The 20483-nt window shown below is 53.7% G+C and overlaps 1 protein-coding gene across 3 annotated transcripts in view; it reads right to left on the bottom strand.

Moving 5' to 3' along the window:
- The window catches only part of IFT88 (intraflagellar transport 88), a 57922-nt gene that overhangs the window by 325 nt on the left and 37114 nt on the right, over nucleotides 1–20483 (bottom strand). For all 3 annotated transcript variants that reach the window (XM_016119804.2, XM_016119824.2, XM_036228349.1), the window contains 9 exons: nucleotides 18895–19081; nucleotides 16826–16934; nucleotides 15067–15217; nucleotides 14484–14599; nucleotides 11020–11072; nucleotides 9490–9555; nucleotides 7323–7429; nucleotides 2058–2124; nucleotides 119–229 (listed from right to left, as the gene is read on the bottom strand). In XM_016119804.2, the coding sequence (XP_015975290.1) occupies nucleotides 119–229; nucleotides 2058–2124; nucleotides 7323–7429; nucleotides 9490–9555; nucleotides 11020–11072; nucleotides 14484–14599; nucleotides 15067–15217; nucleotides 16826–16934; nucleotides 18895–19081 (967 nt within the window). The remainder of the gene's footprint in view (nucleotides 1–118; nucleotides 230–2057; nucleotides 2125–7322; nucleotides 7430–9489; nucleotides 9556–11019; nucleotides 11073–14483; nucleotides 14600–15066; nucleotides 15218–16825; nucleotides 16935–18894; nucleotides 19082–20483) is intronic.

The following is a 20483-nucleotide window of genomic DNA, read 5'->3' as shown; positions in this document are numbered from 1 at the left end:
GACAGGAACGCTGTCCCGCCACGCGCAGGAGGCTCAGGGCCCAGGCACACGCCCCTGCCACCTCGCCACCCTCTCCGGCCCTGCGGGCCTGTGGGGACTGCGGGGCCGGAGCACTTGCCTACTTCTTTGTTACTGCTGCTTTCGTACGGCTCATTCGCCGCGGGGAAAGCTCTGAGTCGCGCACTCAGTCGTTCACCTTTGCTGCTGGCACTGCAGTTCTGGCCACTGTCTGAAAACAAACAGAAAAATGCATTTGTTTAACACGCTGAGAACACACAACGCTGCACACGCAGGTAAGCACGCTCGTTCGCCAGGCGGCAGGCGGGCTGCTTCGTCTGGGAGCCGACTTCCGAGGGACGCAGCCCTTGTTTTCCCTTGATTCCTTAAGAGGCGTCGCTTGCTGGGAATCTGCGATACAGGGAAAACATCCACGCGTGTGCTAGTTTTGGTGTCGGTTTGGCAGATTCGCTTGTGAGAAGTGAGGGGCCGCTTGGGCGAGCGTCACCCAGCCAAGCGCGGGGCAGCCAGAGGGGCAGGGACGGAGCGACGAGGCTGCTGGGCCTTCGAGCTCGCGCCCGGGCTGTGTGGCCGTGTGAGCTCGGCCCAGGCGGAGGGAGCCTGGGTCACGCACCTCAGGAGGACGTCCACGCAGAAAGGGGGGGAGGGGCCTCCCTGCGAAGACGGCCTTGGCGCAGCACGAGCCAACACGGAAGGACTGTGGTGTCTGAGCGGCCGGTGCTGCGGGAGGCCACGCGACGCCACGGGAGGCTTTCGGGCGGGGCCGAGCGCTCAGGGGCGCAGGGATCCCCGGCAGTTTTTAACCCCAAACCGCTCGCACACTTTCTGCGAGAGCCACGCCCTGGCCCCACGGCTCCCCTTCTTCCCCGTGAGGCTCCTGTGGCGTTATCTTTCCCGTCCTGAATGCTTCGCTCCTGGCGAGGGTGTCTGAGGCGCACAGAGCGCTTTTTCTGAGTGTGCTTTATTCATTATGTCTCGGAGAATGAATCAAAACCAGGTAGACATGAAAATCCCCACATTTCAAGGTTGGCCAACATATTCGAGACTGTAAATCCTCTCTGGGTTCTTATCAAAAACGCTGCCATTTTCTCCCCCTCCCTCGCCCATTGTCCTTACTGAAGATAAAATGCCTTAGTTTAATGCACTGAGTGCGTCTACACATTTTGTTAATTTTTGTTGTTGTTATTTTGTTCAACTCTCCATAATTTTTTGGTATAATTGAGTTGAAATTTTTCTATCTACAAGTATAAATGGGTGTCTTTCCAAGTGCCTGAGCTCAGGTCAAGAAAGTTTGAAAACTACTGCTTTAGGTAAAAATTTCTTTTCTTTCACTTCTCACACAGACACTGACATCTATCTCCCTTGGGCATCCGAAGCCTCGTGGAAGCCTAAGGAGGGAGCCCCGCCTGCAGGCCTGTGGCCCCCGCAGGGAGCAAACCCTTAGAGATGAGAGCCGCCTCCTGGGGAAGCCGCGGAGCCCCGAGCACAACTTCTAAACTTGCTCCATCACGCAGCGCGCTGAGGGCGTGTGGCGAGCACCCGCGCTCCGTTATTTTCCGCCGACTGGCACGGGCAGGCACCCGGGCCCCGGCGAGCGTCTGCGAGCCTGGGGGCTTCGGTCTAATCAGCACACGCGACAGCGCCCGTTCCCTAGGGACCCTATGTGCGGACGCCCAGCCTGCACCCTGAGCCCCGCCCGCCGCCCATCCGCGGCTCATCCTCACGGCACTAGCTCAACACACAATGTAACGTGTGACGCAGCAAGCCCTCCCTAGTGTGGGCGTCTCTGTCACTTATCCAACCTGAGCTTGTTTAGGAATAATTAGCGAAACGGGTTATGGTTATTTTAGAAATAAACCTGCTAACATTTATACCTAATTTACACATCACACTGACTGCCCACAGATTATTAGAACAAGTGAGGTTTTACTGCATGTAAAACAAACTGACAAACAGATGAAGGGCATTTTTGGGTTGTTTCGAGATGCTTCTAGAAGGCCGTGCACTAACCCAACTCCAAGGTCACAGGGGACACTCACCGCTGCCAGCGCCCCCGTCTCTCCGGCCGCGGGAGCCTCCGCTGCCGTCTCTGCCGGACCTTATGCGCTGCAACAAGGAGGAGACGGGTTTACTGAGCGTGCGAAGCCGAGCGCGGCCGCGGCCACCACGTGCGACCCCGGCGCCCACGCCCCAGCTATGAGGCCCTGGCTCCCATGCCAACGGCACCTCAGTTTTAGACTGTGGCGACATCTCCAAGTTGTGACATTCTTAGGGTGCCTTTCACATTCTGTTGTTATTTTGTTTTGCATAAATATTAGAATTTTCATATCAGCACTGAAGCTGCCTCAAGCCTGCCAGATTCTCACACACAAACTGGTCCGTTTAGAGCCACAACGCAGTCAGTGAAGAGAAACGGACCACGTTTGATAAACATTTACTGTACGATTGAATTAAAACTTCTCAACATAGGTTGATCTCTTACTTAGATCTTAATATTGTAAACATAATCTCAGATTTAAATTAAAGGACAAATTATTCCCTCAACCATGACAACTTTCCAAATCTTTATAAATTATCAGGTTGTGGGTACCATTATTGACATTGCGGTCTGCTCAGAAACAAAATCTCCCCTCAGTGATTCAAGACTCATTTCCATGAAACGAGACATGCTCCAGGAACTCAGGATTCCCGAACATGCACACATGTTCCAGTTTGTTCTACGGAAAAGAAACCTCCCTTGAAACCCCACCTCGCCCCTTGCCGTCATACACCGAGAAAACCTAAAAACCATGGACAAAACAAAATCTTAAACACCTATAATCAGATTTTATTTCAAAATTTGGTTTTCACGTGTCCACCTACAGCACAAGTACAACACAAAGCTAATGTCAGCTCACAAAGACAAACGACCAGGAAATTCGACATTTTTCTACTCAGATGTGACAGAGATGTGCATAAGTGACCTGAAGTTTAGGATAAAGCAAGGTCAGAAGGCGGCACTATGACCCCTACGCTCTGCTGCTCACCGCCCCTCAGCCCCCCAGAGCCCCAGCGTCCGGCTCGCACCCCGCCTGCCCCCAGCACCCCAAGGTCCCCTCTCTCCTCCCAGCCTGGCCCCCAGCACCAGGCACACCCACACCGGGGTGCCGAGGCTCTGGCTGGGCGTCTGTCTTTTGAATTCACTCACGAGAAACCTCAGACCTGGCCGGTTCGATGGCTTCCTTTCTCCTCTTGCTCCCCCCGGACGCTGCGCCCTGCTGCAGCCGTGCCCCCAGCCCAGGCCTGGCTCGGGGGCGCTCCCTGCGCTGACCGCTGTCGGCCTGCTCGGTGCTCCCTCGGTGCTCCCTCCCCGCCTCCCTCACGTCCTCCCTCATCTCCCCAGGACACGCCCCTGGGTGGCCCGGATGGGCCCGTGTCACCCACGCCACCGTCACGGCCAGGCTGTGCGGGCTTGTCTTTCTCCTCCACACCCCCGCCCCGGTGGGCACAGAAGGCCTTTGTCCCCTTCCCGCTGAAAGGCCACACGCCAGCCACAGTGAGTCGTCGGCTGGGTGATGAACTCACAGGGAGTTAAAGAAATGGCAATTTCAAAAGTAAAACCAAAACACACATGAGAACAAGCAGTCTGAGAAGGTTCTAAGTTCAGACACACATGGAGTCAAGACTGCGACCCCTCCCCCCCGACCCGCACCACTGAGGCGTCCCCGACGGAAGATGCGGCAGCCACCCAAGGCCCTGGGAGCTGGGGTGCCGACCTGGGGGCACCCAGGCACCCCACCGCCGCCGGGGTGGGCCTGCCCTGCCGGTGTGTGGTTGGGTCCAGTGGGCCGCATGCAGCCCAGGCCCTCGGGGAACGGGGGGGCGGGGGCCTCGACACAGGGCGGCGGGCGGCCATCCGACGCAGGAACGTGAGCATGTGTCTGCCACGCTGCCCTGGTGGGGACCAGTCTGGCCGGGTGCCCTGAGCGGCTGAGTGGCGAGCGGCTGAGTGGCAAGCGGCTGGGCAGACGGACGTGGGGACAGGAGACAGGGCGGGCAGGAAGCCGCACGGCCCTCGGCCGGGGGTGAGGGCTACAGCGATGGGGGAGCAGACCCCAGGAACCGCAGGGCCTGAAGCCCGCGCTCAGAGAAAGAACGTAAAACTGAAAGTCAAACAGGCACAGCAACAAACACTAACTTCCAGGAGCTGGCGCAGACGGGGGCCACGGCCCGTGCCCGGGCCATGCCGGCCGGCGGGTCCCCAGGGCTCGCGGGGCGACGGCTTCCTGTGGCTCTCGGCCACTAGACCGCTTGCTCCTGGGGACCCTGCCGCACCCTGACGCGTCTGACACGAGACCCGCCTCAGCTCCGGCACACGCCGGGCACCCTGCACGTCTGCCTGACGCGTCGTGCCCAACGGGAGAAGGGCTCGTCCCAGCCTCTCGGCATTTTAACACGGAACGGGGCTCACGGGAATTCAGACGCGCTGTGAGTCTGGGACACAGGGCCTGACAGCAGGCAGGACAGGAAGCCCTGGAGCCGCGACCAACGTGATTCTCAGCACAGCAAAGCCAAGATGTGAGCAAAGCAGCCACCCAGCGGGACATGGCGCGAAGAGGGACAGAGACCTTGCTGACCGACAGGGAAGCCGCCCGTGCCGTCGGGAGACGCTGGGGGAGAGCACGTCATCGGGCTCCCTGCTTCTGCTCCTCCCCGCCGCCAGACCACCGCCATGACCAGCACGTCCGGAGGAGGAAGGCCAGGACGGGCACTCGATGCTGTGACCCTCAGCAGCCACAGAAGGCTTGATGCGGTCGCCTCCGACACCCCTGGTTTCAACTACATGGCTGCTTCACAGAGCGCCTGAGGTCAGCCACATGGAGAAGCTCCCCCATATATCACCACAGAGGCCAACGGAGGATTGGCAAGAAACACCCCCAAGTCAGATGCGCAGCTCCCGGCATGGCTGCCTGACAGTGTGGGCGCGTTGAGGGTCCCAGACGCATCGCACAGCAGGGGGCCAGGCAGGCCTGACCTAGACACCCCGGGCACCCCCGAGAGGTCGAGTCTTCACACTGCGGCAGACACGACACAAGCAGCAGAGACAGTAACGAGAAGTGTCAAGCTCAAATTTACCAGAGGAGCGCATGTATCCAGATGTCGCCTTATTTTATCCCGTTTCGCTTTATGCGCCCCAAAGCCAGGGGAGGGAGGGCCCGGCCGGGGGCAGCGGACAGGCGGCGGGGGACCCCGGGGCCGGCCAGCTGCGGGAGGGAGGCTGCCTGCCCCGTACGCCTCTTCTCTGCCTCCGAGCAGCCTTTTGCCAGTAACTTGTGCACTTTACGTCTGTAAACACGTTTCATAAGCAAAACCTGAGTGAGGAAACACCAGGAAAACGCTTCTTCGACGCAGATTAAACGAGGGGAGCTGAAGCGTGGCAGAGAAGTCGCTCTCGAGGGGACTGAGAACGCAGGACGAGGGCTGCGGCTTTCAGGGCTGAGACGGAGGACGAGAGGGGCAGGCACGGGGAGGCGGTGGTGACGGCCGCGACGGCCTCGCGCTCCGCACAGGCCACGGCGAGCGTGGCGAGGACGCGCCGCACGAGGGGCACCGCTGCTCCGGCGCGGGGCTCGCCGGGAACTCCACACGGTGACGAGAGCCCTGCTCAGTCTGAACGCGCCGCCGGTGACCCGTGCACGCTTACTCTGGCGTCCCGCCTAAGCGCTGGGAAGCCACTGAGCGAGCGCCACGGAAGGGCGGTGGCCGGTCTACGAGAGAAACAGACAAGCCGATGGCATTTAACACGCGTGTGAGCGTCCCGACGGATGAGAAGAAATTAGCAATGAAAAGCAGTTTCAGTGACATCCGCAAATTCGTTCTCAGTAGTGGAATTGGTTCGTCCACGTGAACATCAGTCCACAGCCGTTGGTCAGATGAAAAGAGAGTTCGCTGTCACAGAGAGCGGGGGGTGGGGGGGGGCAGGACCCAATGGCATCCAGAGAGGACAGGACGGCGGTGGGCCAGCCAGGACACTCGTCAGCATGTGATGAGCCGCAAGAGAGTGGCATGCAAGGCACGCTGAATCTCCGTGAAGGGGGTACCCCGGCCTCTCTCCCCCGGTGGACGTCCAGATCCCCGTGAACTGGCTGCGAGGAAACCCAGGGAGCGTCTGCAGCCTGGAGACGGCGGCGCACGCCCCAGTTCTGCCACGCAGGGTGCGCTGCCCGCGCGCTGTTCAGCGAGATTCAACTACCGATGCCTGAACTTATGAAGTTGTAAGAATTTCACTCTCTCCACAAGAATCTATAATTCTATACGAGGTAACTTTACACAACAATGAACTTTGAGTCCAAAGACTGATAGACTACTTTGTGATTCTTCTTAAAGAAACAAATTCGATAGCAATTATGATAATTATGGTAATTGGACCTTTCATCTCTACTGGGTTACATTTTGCGAAGCTTTCACACAGGTTGGATAATTTAATTAGCAATCGGTACATGGCATTTAATTGGTCTTCAGAGCAGGTTTCAACTACGTAGCCTAGTATGGCATTTCAATACCACTTTAATATTTTATGGAATTTTACGGTAAAAAAATCTATGTCATACTCATTATTCTTTTACAGTTAATACTTTAAAAAGACAATCAAAAATTAGATCACATCTTCAAATGAAAAACAAGATAACCACATTTTGAAAGCAAATATGGAATTTTGATTTAATTACCCAAGATAATGAAATTCCTGAAAAAGTCTAAGCTAGAAGAATATATTTTCTGTGAAAGGCAGACACTCATACATCATGCTAAGCTTTCAGAGTGCCTGGGCTCAAACGCAGGAGAAAGTATTCTTTCTAAAGAAACAAACTCGAGAACTCCGTCCCCCCACGTGCATCGAGGCCGCCCGCAGAGCCGGGCCCCCCACAGTGAACGGCCCTCGTCACGCACGAGGGGCAGCCTTTTGGCTTCCATGGGCCACACGGCTCTCCAGTTGCGTCTATGAGTTAGCCTTTTAATTAAGTCTAAAAGTTAAATCTATGAAATAACAAATCACTGTGTAGAGCAGAAAGTTGAATCATTTGCCAGTCAGCACCCCCCACTACAGACCACACTGAACCCACTGCACCCTCCCCCACGGGAAACTCGCTGCTGACAGGATTTTGTCCAAAAACTGGGATTTTAGTTAGTCCTTTTCCTTTCATGCCAGAGCAGGAGAACATTCAATGTCACTTCTCTGGCAGAAGCCCAGACGCCACTCAGCTGAGCTACAGGAGGCTGGTGTTTTGAAAATTGACAGACAGAAGCTTTCGGCCCATATGAGGTACCTGTTCCCTGATCTCCTTCATTTTTTCCAATCTCTTGAGTTTTGTTGCATATTCTTGAACTTCCTTTAATCCAATATCAGTGCAGAGACGAACCAAGAAACGCAGACCTAAATGGGAAAAACATATTCAGAACAGGGTGCACAGCATCGGACGCACGACAGATCAATGACCGTGGTCTCTCGGGGCACAGACAGGACCGATGCTCACAACGGTGTCTGTTCTGTCTTGAAAAGTACCTGCCGCTTGTACCCCGTCCAGGGAGGATGGCTCCCCTGAGAGGGGTTCCCGGGGGCAGCATCACCCCACGACGTGTGGCCGGAGGCCTCCCGGGCTCTTCCCCTCTGACGCGGGCTGTTTGTGTGTCGTGGGTCGAATGAGGATTTTCATGCTTCATTTTCCACTGCAGCCACGATGCTGACTCAGCACCGTGTACGGACACAGAGGTCACGTCCCAGGAATTTGTCAATAAATGGCCCATTCGTGACCACTAATGTATTGCAAAGTCACAGCACTAAAATAACTTAAGATGTCACGCATTGGCATATAAATTGCCAATGTATAATCAATCATTCACAACGATACACAGTTAACCATTTTTCTTATTTACCCATCTTTAGAAAGAGTGGTTTAGGAACATTTCATGTAAAATAAAAATCACTGTTGTTGCTAGAAGGCCTCTGAAACAAGTCAATTTCTGACAAATGAAGAATACATTTTAAGGCTAAGTTATCCTGTCGGGCTCACCAGAAAACTACTCTGCCCCAAACAGTGGGCAAATACTTCCCTAAGACGGCAGGTGAGGCGGGCCGCTGAGGACACTTGTTTGGAACCCATCCAGGCCAGTCGTCTTGGACGTTCCCAGGGGCACAAGCAGATGTCCATTCCCTTTTCAGAGCGAAACGAAGCGCTCTCCGTGGAGAAGGAAGTCTGGCCTTGCTTGGAGACAGTCCCTCTGGCTACTGCAGTGTTCAGACAGGACAGGCGTGATCGGCCCCCGGGGACGTCCGTCTGGCAACGCCTGGGGATGGCTCTGGTTTTCGTGGTGAGGGCGAGGGGGTCGCGGAGTGCTACTGCCCTCCAGTGGGCAGGGGCCAGACTCAGCTAAATGTCCCACAATGCCCAGGACGGCCTCCCGGAGCCGAGTCGTCTAGCCCAAGGTTGGCTGATTTCTGGGTTGCTCAGTTTTCAGAAAAAGATGTCACTGCTGTCTCTTATTTAATCTCTAAAGCACCAGTGCCCTAATGTGACCCAGATTAAGAATCAAATAAAAAGCTTTTATCAAAGAAATAGGAAAAATCAGATATCTGGGCCCACTGGGAACCTCAGTGGGAACCTCTGTAGGCAGAGCCAGGCATCTGCATTTTATAAGGTTTGACAGGTCCCCAAGGAGCCTGCTTCCCCAGTGGCCAGTGGCATCTGGCCAGAGTTCTGAGCCCTCTGCTGTCGAGGCAGCGTGGACGAAACCAGGCCGGAAGCCCTAACGAAGGCGCACGCTGTGCCTCCAGCCCGGGGGCCGGGCCACCGGGGGCCCTGGCTCAGGAAAAGCAATGCGCTGTTTTGTGAACATTGACACCGGAGGACAAAATTAAAAGGAGTCTTTTCAAACACGTTACTTTGTTTGCTGTAGGGATGTTTTAAAGCAAGTAGCTGCAGTATCTTTTAGTGACCTTATCTACCACCTCTGTGTTTCAACAAGAATGAATTAGAAGTTGAAAAAAATGCCTCTTCTGCCCAAGGAACTGCTTTTCATTTCCTCGTGAATAGCAAAGATTACACAACAAACTGTATTTTGTTACTTTCCTTTAGCCGCAAGGCCACTGGGGGCAAACGCGGATCGGGGCGCGTAGGCAGTGCGGGACTGGCTGCAGCACCCCCATTGCTGCTCTGCGTCGCCGCCAATCCACGGCACCGGGCAGGGACGAGAGCCCTGTTCACTGCTGAAAGGAATTCGGTGGCGTATTCAAATTCATCAGCAAGTAAGTTCCAAAAATGTGCACTTGTATACTCAAGATTCTCTGATCCTATAAACTCATATTTATACACATATACCACAAATTATAGGTTGGCGTCTATGTATACAATCGCTGTAACAAATGCAACTATCACGCATTAGGACATAAAAAGTGAGAACCTATACTTTCAAAGTACAAAATGTAATCTCACTTACATTCGGCATTTTCTGGAAATTTTCTGTGAATGTCTTTATAAGTATCTAATGCTTTTTGGTAGTTACCTACAAATAAAAAAGAGAAAACCACACTAGTATCAGTAGGATCAACAAAGCATTAATTTTAATCCTATATACACTGTCATTTTACTGGTTTGGTAAGATGACTTCATGTTTGCCACAAGCATATATAAAAGTTCTCTGTATAATTTCTGGAAGAGAATGTGAAGATAAAACAAATTTGAAAAGTATTAGAGCAGAAGGAAATATGTAATCGTTAAAACTTAGCTCTACCTCTTAAATACATTAGTGGAAAAAATGAAGATCCACTCAATTTCCTAAAAATTAAAGATTATTCGGGTGAACAACTGACAAATTTAAAATACTTTAAGTGATAGTCAATGATAATTTCAATGTCATTCACCTAGAAAAGATGAAAAATGACTTGAAGTTTTCATTTTGAAAGATTAAAATGTTTACAGAAAACACTTTGTTTTGTAATGAATTCGGGGTCGGTGGCCCTTGGTAAAACCCGGCCCACGGCCAGGCGCCTCTGGGCTCCTGTGAGGGCGGCGGGGAGGGGCGGGGCGGGCGGGGAAGCGCCTGGCTGCCCCAGGTTCAGTGCGACTCGGCTCCCCCCCCCCCCCACCGCCCTCGGACGGCTCTCAAAGGCTGGTCTCAGGCTCCGCAGACCCCTCGCACACGCACACTTCACGGTGGCGACGCTGACCCGAGCGGGGGCGAGTGGGTGGGGCGTGCACAGCAGAGCTGCGTGGTGTGCCACCCAACAGGACGCCAGTCACAGCGGAGACGGCCGCCTCCCACGGAGAGGCCGGGACAGAAGCCAGGACGTGCGGGGCGGTGCACGCACGGGCGCCTGGGCAGTCCTCGCCTCCCGGGACTGGGACCTGCTTTTCCGGGCTGATGCTCTGTGAGGACTGACATGTGCTCACCTGCCAGGTTCACCTCCCCACTGGGCCTCTCGCACCTGACACCTTCACGGTCCCTGCAGGACGGAGGCATGGCGAGGCACGGAGACGCAGCCCCCCGGATCCCCGCCCTTGGCATGGAGACGCAGCCCCCCGTGTCCCCGCCCTTGGCACGGAGACGCAGCCCCCCGTGTCCCCGCCCCGGTCGCCCCTCAGGCTCTGTGTGGAGATGGGTTCACTGATGTGGCAGAGCGCACAAGGGATGTAGAACGAGGCAACAGAATGGAAAAATAAACTGATGTGCACAGATGCCCGCTTCCCCGTGGCTGACTTGCGAACGTGACTGCATGTTAACTCTGAGAGACGATAAATCCATTTCTAACGGGGGTGTCAGAATACATGACTAAGATCCACTTTTTACGCATAACGTTTTTCTCTCTGTAGTAATTATTGTTTTTCATGTAATGATTCAAATATGTATTGTTATCAAAAGTTAATGTTTTAAAAAATAAATACGCGATTGGATCACAATTTATGCATAATTACCTACAAGACAGAAAGAAGCAAAAGTATTAGAAACGAAGAACGTGAGAGCATTTACCACTTCTCCGGAAACAGCTAGCCACCATCAGCTGCCACTTCACGTGCGTGGGCCTACGAAAGACACAGACGACGGGGTCAGGGGTGAGGAACGAGCGAACTGCGACAGGCATCCCGTAAGCTACAGACCCTCCCATCGTTCAGTCACGTTTCTCCTTTGACTGGATCATCTTTGTTGCCGAAAACGGCGTGTATACAGCTTCCACTATTACCACCTGCCATATTTATGCTAAGAAATTTAAGAGGGCTTCAATCGAGTTCATGCGTTTATTTAGATATTTTTATGAAACTCACTTAAGCTGTTTGGTTAAAGACCACCGCATTCTGTTTTAAACATCACAACGACCTCTGCCACAAGCACGTTAGGCTCAGCGCCCAACACTGCCTTCCCAAGCTTACACTTGGGCTCAGCACCTGAGGCTGGACAATTCAGCACCCAATGTCTGATCTTATATTGGAACAATTAGGCTTCAACTAAAGAAAGAGTAAAATAGAATCCTATTCATCCCTTTTTCTCCTTAAAATATAAATTTATTTTCTAAAATAAATAACCATAAACCAGGATTTCTAAATACCACTATTAAAAATATCTAAGAAAAATAATATTTGAAGAAATAAAATAGTAGGGAATGATTTAACGTTCCTCTTCTTTTTAGAATCTGCCTTCTATTTACTCGATGGCTTCAGAGACAGAGAGTCCTGGTTCTTACTTGAGCAGGTGCCAGACCCACCAGCTGTGGGCTCACGGAGCTCCGAGTTTAAACTGCAGCCCTGCCGGCTGGGCAAGTCGCCCAACCTCACACCCACCGGCTACATGGCCACCGCGTCGATCTCCGTAAAACACACATCTAACCGCATTATTTTCCTCCCAAACCCCATCACCTCCCCTCCAACTGCGCGACAATCCAGGACCCCAGCCCGGGCCACCTCCAGCGTGCGCCCGTGCGCCCTTCCCTGCTGCCCACGCGCAGACGGGGCACAGACTCCCCGCGGAGGCTGCTGCACACCCCGCACCGCCGCGCAGGCTGTGAGGCCGGCCGCGCCTCCCTCGCCCAAACCTCGTCCCTCCAGCGCTGCCGCTACTCTGGAGTCTCCCTCAGGTCTCTGACACTGCACCGAACTCAAGTCCCCGGGGGCGGCGCAGACGAGCACGCCCAGGGCCTGGCAGGGCGCCTGGCCCAGCCTGGGTGGCCGTCCCTCGAGTCCCCCTCCTGTGCATCCCAACTGTCTCCTCCCAGGTCAAGGGTGTGAGTTTTCATCCGGCAAAGCCCCAGGGAGCCCCGGAAGTGCTCCGGCCAGGGCAGCAGGCCTGGGAGGCAGGCAGGCGGGACACTGGCCCCGGCGGCAGCCTCGCCGCAGAGGCCGTTCGGGGAGGCTGTGGCTCGGGGCTCTGGCAGCGTGGGATGCGGGGTGAGGCTGGAGGACGGAGAGAGGGGTCACTTCTGGAAGGCACCGGGACAGCACCCGCTGGCGCAGGGAAGGGATGTGAGACTCTGCAGATGACATCTCAGGGACAAAGCCACACCACGAGCACGTTCCAGGGCGTTTGGTGGAAGGTGCGACTGGCACTTGGAGTTCACGTGCGAGTCCTCCATGCAGGACAAAGGCTCGCCATCCCGGCGGCTGCCGCCGACGCCCCGTGCAGCCCCATCGCCCCCCGCAAAATGCCCCGCGCCTGTATTCCCAAATGGCCCCCCGGGGGCCTCGCCGCCTCACTTTACTCATCATCGTTTACCTTTAACTCCTAAATCTTCTAGTGTGAAGTGTGACATGTGGAAAGGGGCACAAACAGCTCTACGAACTCTCACGGCGGGACTGCCCAGGGAACCGCAGCGCGGAGGGACGTCGCCGGCCCCGCCACGACCCCTCCAGTCCTCCCTCGGCCTCCCCCGCTCCACCATGAGCCAACGGGAGTCTGCCGCCTCGACCACCTTCAGGTGCATGCTTCACTGGGGCACGACCTCGCATCACCCACCTCGGAACGTCCTCGCCAGGCCGGACACCAACCCGCACCCTCCATGGCCCCCGAAAGCTTACGCTTCTATTCCACGGGCACCGCGGACGTGACAGACGAAGACAGCATCGGCGCGAACAAAGAGGCGGTGGGGACCGAGGGTGCAGCCCAGACAGCGGGTGCCCAGGCAGACTGGAGGCCACGAGGCCCGTTCAGTGCCCCGGTACCCCAGGGGACCGGGCGGCTGGCCGGGGAAAGGGGGAGCGCGGGGAGTTCCCAGAAGCTTCTGGCAGCTGTCTGGGGACTAAGCGTAAAGCAGGAATGCCAGGGGAGCCGCTCACAGTGCGTTGGACTGAGGGTGGCAGTCACAGGACAGAGGGCTGTGGCCTCGGTCACAGGCTCCCACCATCTATGTCCGATGGCGCTTTCCAGGGCGTGTGCGGGAGTGGGGGGGGGGGGGCTGGGTACCCAGGAAGGGTGAATGGGGCAGCAAAGCAAGAGGGGAAAAAGCCCCGAGGGTGCCGGCGCTCCAGAGGGCAGAGGGCGAGCCACCGAAGCCAGGAGGAAGGCCAGGGGAAGCAGGCCCGAGGCTGCGGCCCCGTCCAGACGCGGGACGTCCCGCGGGAGATCTCACTGCAGGCAGAGTGTGCTGCGGGCAATCAGCGCAGCCAGGCCCAGGCCAAGCTGCGGAGCAGGTAAAGGTCAGCGAAGGTGGGGCGGCCCAGACCTGTGAGGCTGCACTGAGAGGGGAGAGGGCGCGGCCTCATGAGCAGGAGTCAGGCTGGGAAGGAAGGAGGGCGCCTCAGAGGAGGAAGGGTCTCACCTGAGCCAGTGAGGGGAGTGTCGCCCTGTGCTGCCTCCGCGGCCTCGGCCTCCCGCGCGCAGTGAAGCTAAAGCCCACCGCCCCTGCTCGGCAGCCTTCTCGTTCTCAAACTATTTGTGTGACGCGAGTGTCCCCAGAACTACACATTCCACAGATCACTCAAGTTATTAAGCATTGCTTTATCTTTCAAATGGCTCAAAGTCATTTTTAATGTTAAAATTAAATTTGGCCAAATACAAGTCAAAATGATATATTCCAATTATTTTTGAATTACACGTGTATGAAATATACTGATATGTATTAAACACATCTTTAACGGTATAATTTTTTATATACAATATATAAATTATAAATTTAAATTTATTTCAGAAATGGAACTTTGTCCAGGACTGAGATAGTCATTTTCTGATTGATAAAGAAATAAATATTTATTCACTGAGACGTGAATAAAGTACATAAAGAAAAATTCCTTAAAGCAGGTGTTTTTTAAACTTTTACATAAAAAACATCTGCCACAATAATGACCAAGTAAAATGGAAGATAATATAAGAAAATAGAAATATTGAATAAATGGTCATTAATATTTGCTCGCAAACTTAATGTGTCTATCAAATTCTAACGATCTGGATTAAAATCAAATCCTAACAGAAGACGTTTCATGAAACAAAAAGTCACAGCCATTACTCACTGTATAAGAGCAGCTCTTTCAAAGTACTGGATGGCTTTCTCGCAAAACTGGGTGTCGATGTAATAGGCTCCAAGCCACTCGATGACTCCGATGTTGGAAGGGAAATACCTGTATGACTGGAAAACACGGGACGTGGCAGCTCAGCGTCATGGCAACGCATAATTCACTTCCTGCACACTTCACCTACTGAACGAATTAATTTATCCAATGTGAAGTTTCTTAATAAAAAAGTATGAGCTGTCACAAGCACTTTACGAGATTTTTAAACTATACGAGATTCAGAAAGCTTAAGATTTGACACATTTTTCAACTCCTGTAAATATTTTTTTGATATACAGATGCATAACTGAGTCAAATTAAAAATGCAATAGAATAAAAAAGTCATGCTTCAAGAGAAAAATGAATCTGTGCTTTTTATTTTTTTAAAAACTAATGAATTTACTTTATATTCCACAGATGCTTTATTTTAAATCATTGTTAATTTAAACGCTAATGAGCATTTCTCAGCCCCATCAGTGGAGAGGCCTGCGCCCTCTGCACAGCGCCCGCGGCCGCGCGCGGAGGGAAGCCAGGGCACGCCCACCTCGTAGTAGTGCTGGAAGGCCTGGGACTTGTCGCCCTCCCCGTCGTACAGCTCGCCCAGCTTGCACAGAGCCCTGGAGTCGGTGGGGACGACGCTGATGAGCTGCATTAGCCACTCGGTAGCCTGGCTGGGATCCTCCATTAACTCATATCTTGGACAATGTCGGTTAAGGACGACACGGGTGTTCTGAGCTCCTTACCCCGCGTAACGCGCTATTCCACACGAGTCACTGTGCGTTTCCTCGGGGTGCTGATGAGCGTCACAAGTGACACTCGTCATCCCGAACGTATGCTGGGCTTTTCCTTTCGCTTCCATACCACCTAAGATCAACTCTCAGGTACCTAGCAGAATTAGCCATTTGCCATTTTGTTCAAAGCACTGTCCAAAATCTGTCCTCAATAAAAATGCCCGAACTTTGTATTCAATTATCCCACCTCTCCTAACACGCTCAGCACGTTTGGGGAATACTTCCACACATTTCCCTACGAGTTTCCCTAATTAGCTTGTGAACCCCACACGGGAGTCCTTTGTCCATAGCTGGTGTGGCTAGCAGGTCCTCACACACGTTCGGAGAACTGTTCACACCCATACTCACTATGCATTTTTATAGTAAATGTCTCGCTAAAACGAAAACATCCCAATCCATAGTTTTACTGGAAAAGTCTTCTATTCTCAATGATGAAAAATGTGATGTCATAAGAAAAATGAAAAAATAAGGAAAGGTGCCCAAACACCCTTAACTATCACAATTACTCCTCTGGATCCACGCTCATCTCACACTGGGCACTGCCAGGCGGCGACGCTGACGGCTTCGGAGAAGTTACACCGGCAGGACGAGGGGCTGCAAGGGATGGCTACGAAGCCGTCCGCTCCAAAACGCGACGTCTTTACAGAAAACTTCCATCTACCCGCGGACGGTACTGAAAAACAGCGGCACGCCTCATGATACCCTTCTGTCTAAACGCATTTACGCAACATTTTTACTAAGATAATTACTTAAAAACCTACATAATTTCAATCCTTCCCAGTACTATCAAAGATTATTTTTAAAATAAGGAGGGAAATTAAAGTGTTTTTCAAATACTGTCAAAGTATTAAAAACACTGACAGCTTCTGCTCTTCCAGCTCAGGGCAGCGGAAAACACACACGCAAGCGAAAGGAAGACTTGCAGGAGAAACTGACCCCAGAACAACGTGTCGCGTTTCCGCAGTCCCCAGGGTCCCGGACAAAAGACGGTCCACGAGTGGCGCCCGAGGGCACAGGAGGCACGGGTGAGGGCCCGCGAACTACCACTCGCCCCCGGAGGCGGGGACAGTGACACTCTGAGCCTTGGCGGCAGCTACGATAAACCAGGCAAGCTGTCCACACTCGGTCAGTAGCGCTAACCAGCAGTGAGCAATATTTCCCTCTTGATTAGCAACTACTGCTTCAAAAACACTCTGCCACGCTCAGCTCATACACGCTAAAGCCGCTAATTCATGTTCAATGACTGGCTGATGTGTATTCAACATGTCATACTCAAGTACTTCAATGATTACTTCCAAAAAGTAATAAATACTTTTAACCTTTAAATAATTCCTCTTTCAATGCGAATGATCTTTGGAAACGGGATCCCGCTAATACTTTCGCCACAGATTAACTGGTCTGATGGTTAGGTCCTCCGACGTTAGCCTCGTCCACTACCTCGCGGGTTGAGCTCGTCTAGCGACTGTCCGGGGGGCTGCGTGAGTGATGCGGGCCCCACGCCCCGAAAGGTACATGCTGGCGATCTGGTGCAGGACCTGGGCGCTGTTCCTCAGGATCGCGTGCAGCTTCAGGAAACAGTCCAAAGCCTCGTCGAGCCGGTTGAGCTTCTTATAGGTGAGGCCTGAAAAAGAAAGAAAGGGAAAAAAAAGTATAAGCAGTTTTCTCAAGGTAACAGAATGAACCTTTAAATACACATAAATATTCATCCAGAAGAGAAAACAAAGATGAACAGAATTTCTTAAAAGGAGAGCAAGGTGGGGCAGGAATGTTCCACTGACATTTGGCAGACGCCAAAGCACCCTGTAAACATAAAGCTTTTGTGATTTCTGACTGTGGTAGGGGAGAGGAAAAGACAGATTAACACAACAGAATAAATAGTTCAGAGATTGACTCAGTTATAGAATTTAGTGGACAGACATTTAAAACCCATGAGAGGGACAGATCTTGAGCTGATCATGCTCAGCACTATGAGTCAGATAACTTTGAGGACCACATGGCAGCACTCACGTGTGGGAGGTAAAGCTGAAAGCAACAAACAAACAGGACGAATAAACGGAGCCGCGGAGACTCGTGGCCCTGGACAGCGGGTTAGTGGAGCAGGGGGGAGGGGCAGGGGAGGGGGCGACAGAGGGGGAGGGTGTCCAGTATTTGGTGACTGAAGGAAATCTAACTCTGGGTGGTGAACACAGAATGCAATGTATCTATGACTTTCTGTTGAATGATACATTTGAAACTTATTTTGTTAATATCACCCCCAAAATTAAAAAAAATTTTTTTTTTTAATAAAATCAATGAGGACTAAGGGACTAGTAGTAAATGTTGCCAGGACAATTGACCATGCATGAAAAAAACAATGTAGATTCCTAATTTTTACATATTCCTATTCTGAATAAATTGGAATTTAATACAAAACTAAATAGAAAAAACAAAGCTATAAAACAAAAAATATAAGAAAACCATGGGGTAGAGAAGGGCTTTGTAAAGCAATAAACAAATGAAGCCACAAATTTTCAAAAAGCCAAATTTGACTACATGAAAAATAGAAAAATTCTGTTTGACAAAAAAATCCTAGTTAAAAGTCAAGCAAAGGAAGAGGACGTGCATGTACGGCGTGGAGAGAGGGCCGCCCCCCACCCAGGCGGGCCGCCTCTGCGGGGGACCCTCGCCGTCCCCCGCCGCCCGCCAGTGACACCCTCCTCCGGGACGCTCATATGGCCGCGCCGCCCTGCCTCCCGCCACGGGCAGACGGCACCTCCTCGGGGAGGCCCTCCGCGACAGCACCCACAATCACCGCCCCCCGCCTCCCCTCCTCCCAGCCCAGCCAGGGCTTCCTTTGTCCAGCTGCCAGGAGATTGGTGGCTTCCCTGGGAGGAGCGGTCACCTGCCTGGTGGGCAACTCCCCAAGTGGCCAGATCAGATGGCCCTGTGCAGGGTGCCCGCCCTCAGCCTCACCGACGCCTCAGAGCTCCACTCAGCTGCATGCTCCTGAATGTGAGGACACAGCCAGTGTCCTCGGACAACAAGGCACAGTCACAACGTGACAGAGAGGACAAAGCAAACGCAAACCAGGCGCAGGAGGAGGAACCGGAAAGCGCCGCGCTAACAGCCTGAGACGTGGCGCGCATGGCGCTGTGTCTGCAGCACGGCCACCTCGGGGGCCGCCTCAGGTGGCCTGCGACAGGCAGGGGAGGGAGGCGGCGTGAGCCTTCAGGTCTTGGGACATTTTGTCTACTGAAAACAATCTGAAGCAAATGCGACAAAATGTTTGAACGCGTTAAACACAGGTAGTGGGTACATGGGTATTTATTTTTTGGGTGTAGATTTTTATGTTTGAAATTGCTCATGATTAAAGAGGAAGAAACGAGACTTTTCCCCCACCTATGAGTTTGGCAAAAGGCGACCCGCCACGGCCAGCACCCGCGGGAGCCTGGGCAGTGGGCCGGCCGGTGTCGCCGGTGGGGAGAGACCGGAAGGGCCCGGAGGCAGCAGATCCCCGGGGCGCGCCGCTTCGGGACCGTGAACTCCATGAGCCACGAGCGCAGCCTGGAGTCGGCTTCGCAGCCCGTCAGGCCCGCACTTACCGATGTTGTACAGGGCCTCGGTACACGAGGAGTCGTTCCTCAGCGCCTCCCGGTAGAACTCCGCCGCCTTCTCGTAGTCGCCGTCCGCGAACACCGTGTTGCCTTTGTTCGTGAGCGCCGACGGGTTGTACCTGTCCGAGTTCACGGCCAGGTCCGCGTAGCTGCTGGCCTGCGCGAAGTCGTTCTCCTGAGTGAAGCACGAAACACGCGCCAATTACCCGGAGTTCATCAGATGCTTGTTCTGTTCTCAGATGACAGACGCGACACACAGACTCTCTGAGATTACGAATGTGAAAAACAGAAACATCTCATACATCAGGGTCCTGACGGGTTTATGCTGCAAGGCGCAGAAGCAAGCGCTCTTGACTGCCCCATGTCTTACGGTGACGTCCCGGTCTCACAGGTGGAGCGGCCGAACCGCTCGCGCGCAGGCGGTTCCACCCCGTGTCACTATGCCCTGCACACCGCGCTCCACGCGCTTCTGGCACTGCCCGTCGGCCCCGGCCACGCTGGCTGTGTCACCACCCAGGTCATGCACTCGCAGCGATCGGTCGTCCGCGCTCCGTCCCACTGCCCAGGGCTGGCTCAGGGCCTGGCCACCATTCCCGCGAACCGGGGCTCTCGAGCCCCAGGAGCCACCTTCCCTGCAGTCCCGTTCCCTGGGTGGCTCCTGTCCAGAGCTGGCCGGAGGGACCCTCTAGGACACGTGGGATCAGGCATGCGGCAGCAGCCTCCATCTCCGCAGGCCTTGCCTGGCTGGCAGACGGCCCGGGTCCCCGCCTACGCTCGCTCACTCCCACTCCACACCGGCCAGTCCCCCCGACAGCATGTCCCGCCCACCACAGCGAGCCAGACGCAGCGGGGCCCAGGGGTGCACCCGCGGAGGCCGCTGCTCCGGGAAGGGCCCCGCGGGGGGCTGCTGGACGCGTCTGACCACCTGCTTGCTGACAGGTGACCTTGCTCAGACACCCAAACCCCCTTCTGTACCTTCACCTCTCAGCCTCTCCACCACTGTGATGGCCTAAGCCGAAACCCCTTCTCCCCTAGCGCTCGGTGACTGCTGATGATCGAACTTCTGAAACACTGAGATGTGATTCGCATGTCGGAAAACTGACCCTTTAAAAATGTACTGTTCAGTGGCATTTAATACATTTCATGCCTCCAGTTTCTCTTGGTAGCAAAAGCTTTTTAGTGAGAAATGGCTGCAGGGTAGGGGTCAAGTCAAGGGCGTGGCCGTGAGATTCGCACATCTCAAGATCCGAGGCCATGCCCAGTAGGGCAGACCTTCTTCCTCAGGTCGGGAAAGCTTCCAAGTGCCTTTGAGGCTCTGTCCACGGCAGCCTCGCACGTCCATGTAAGTGGAAAGGGGTCCGCCTTGCAGAGCACTATGGATGTGGCTTTGGGGGTGAGGTTGATGGAAACTGTGCTGAGTTTTAGGGGAGCTGCACAAACAGAGGTGTTGCTAGCCTGGATTAGATACACAGTCCAAAATGAAAAAGGCCTCAGGGTCCCATTTTTATCTAGGCAGAAGCAGGTGCAAACACAGGTTTGTTTGTTTCTTTTTTTTTTTTTTTGTAAAATGAAGTGCT

The sequence above is a fragment of the Rousettus aegyptiacus genome, unplaced genomic scaffold, assembly GCF_014176215.1.
Source record: "Rousettus aegyptiacus isolate mRouAeg1 unplaced genomic scaffold, mRouAeg1.p scaffold_m13_p_11, whole genome shotgun sequence".
Lineage (NCBI taxonomy): Eukaryota > Metazoa > Chordata > Mammalia > Chiroptera > Pteropodidae > Rousettus > Rousettus aegyptiacus.
This window is presented reverse-complemented; position numbering and strand designations above follow the sequence as displayed.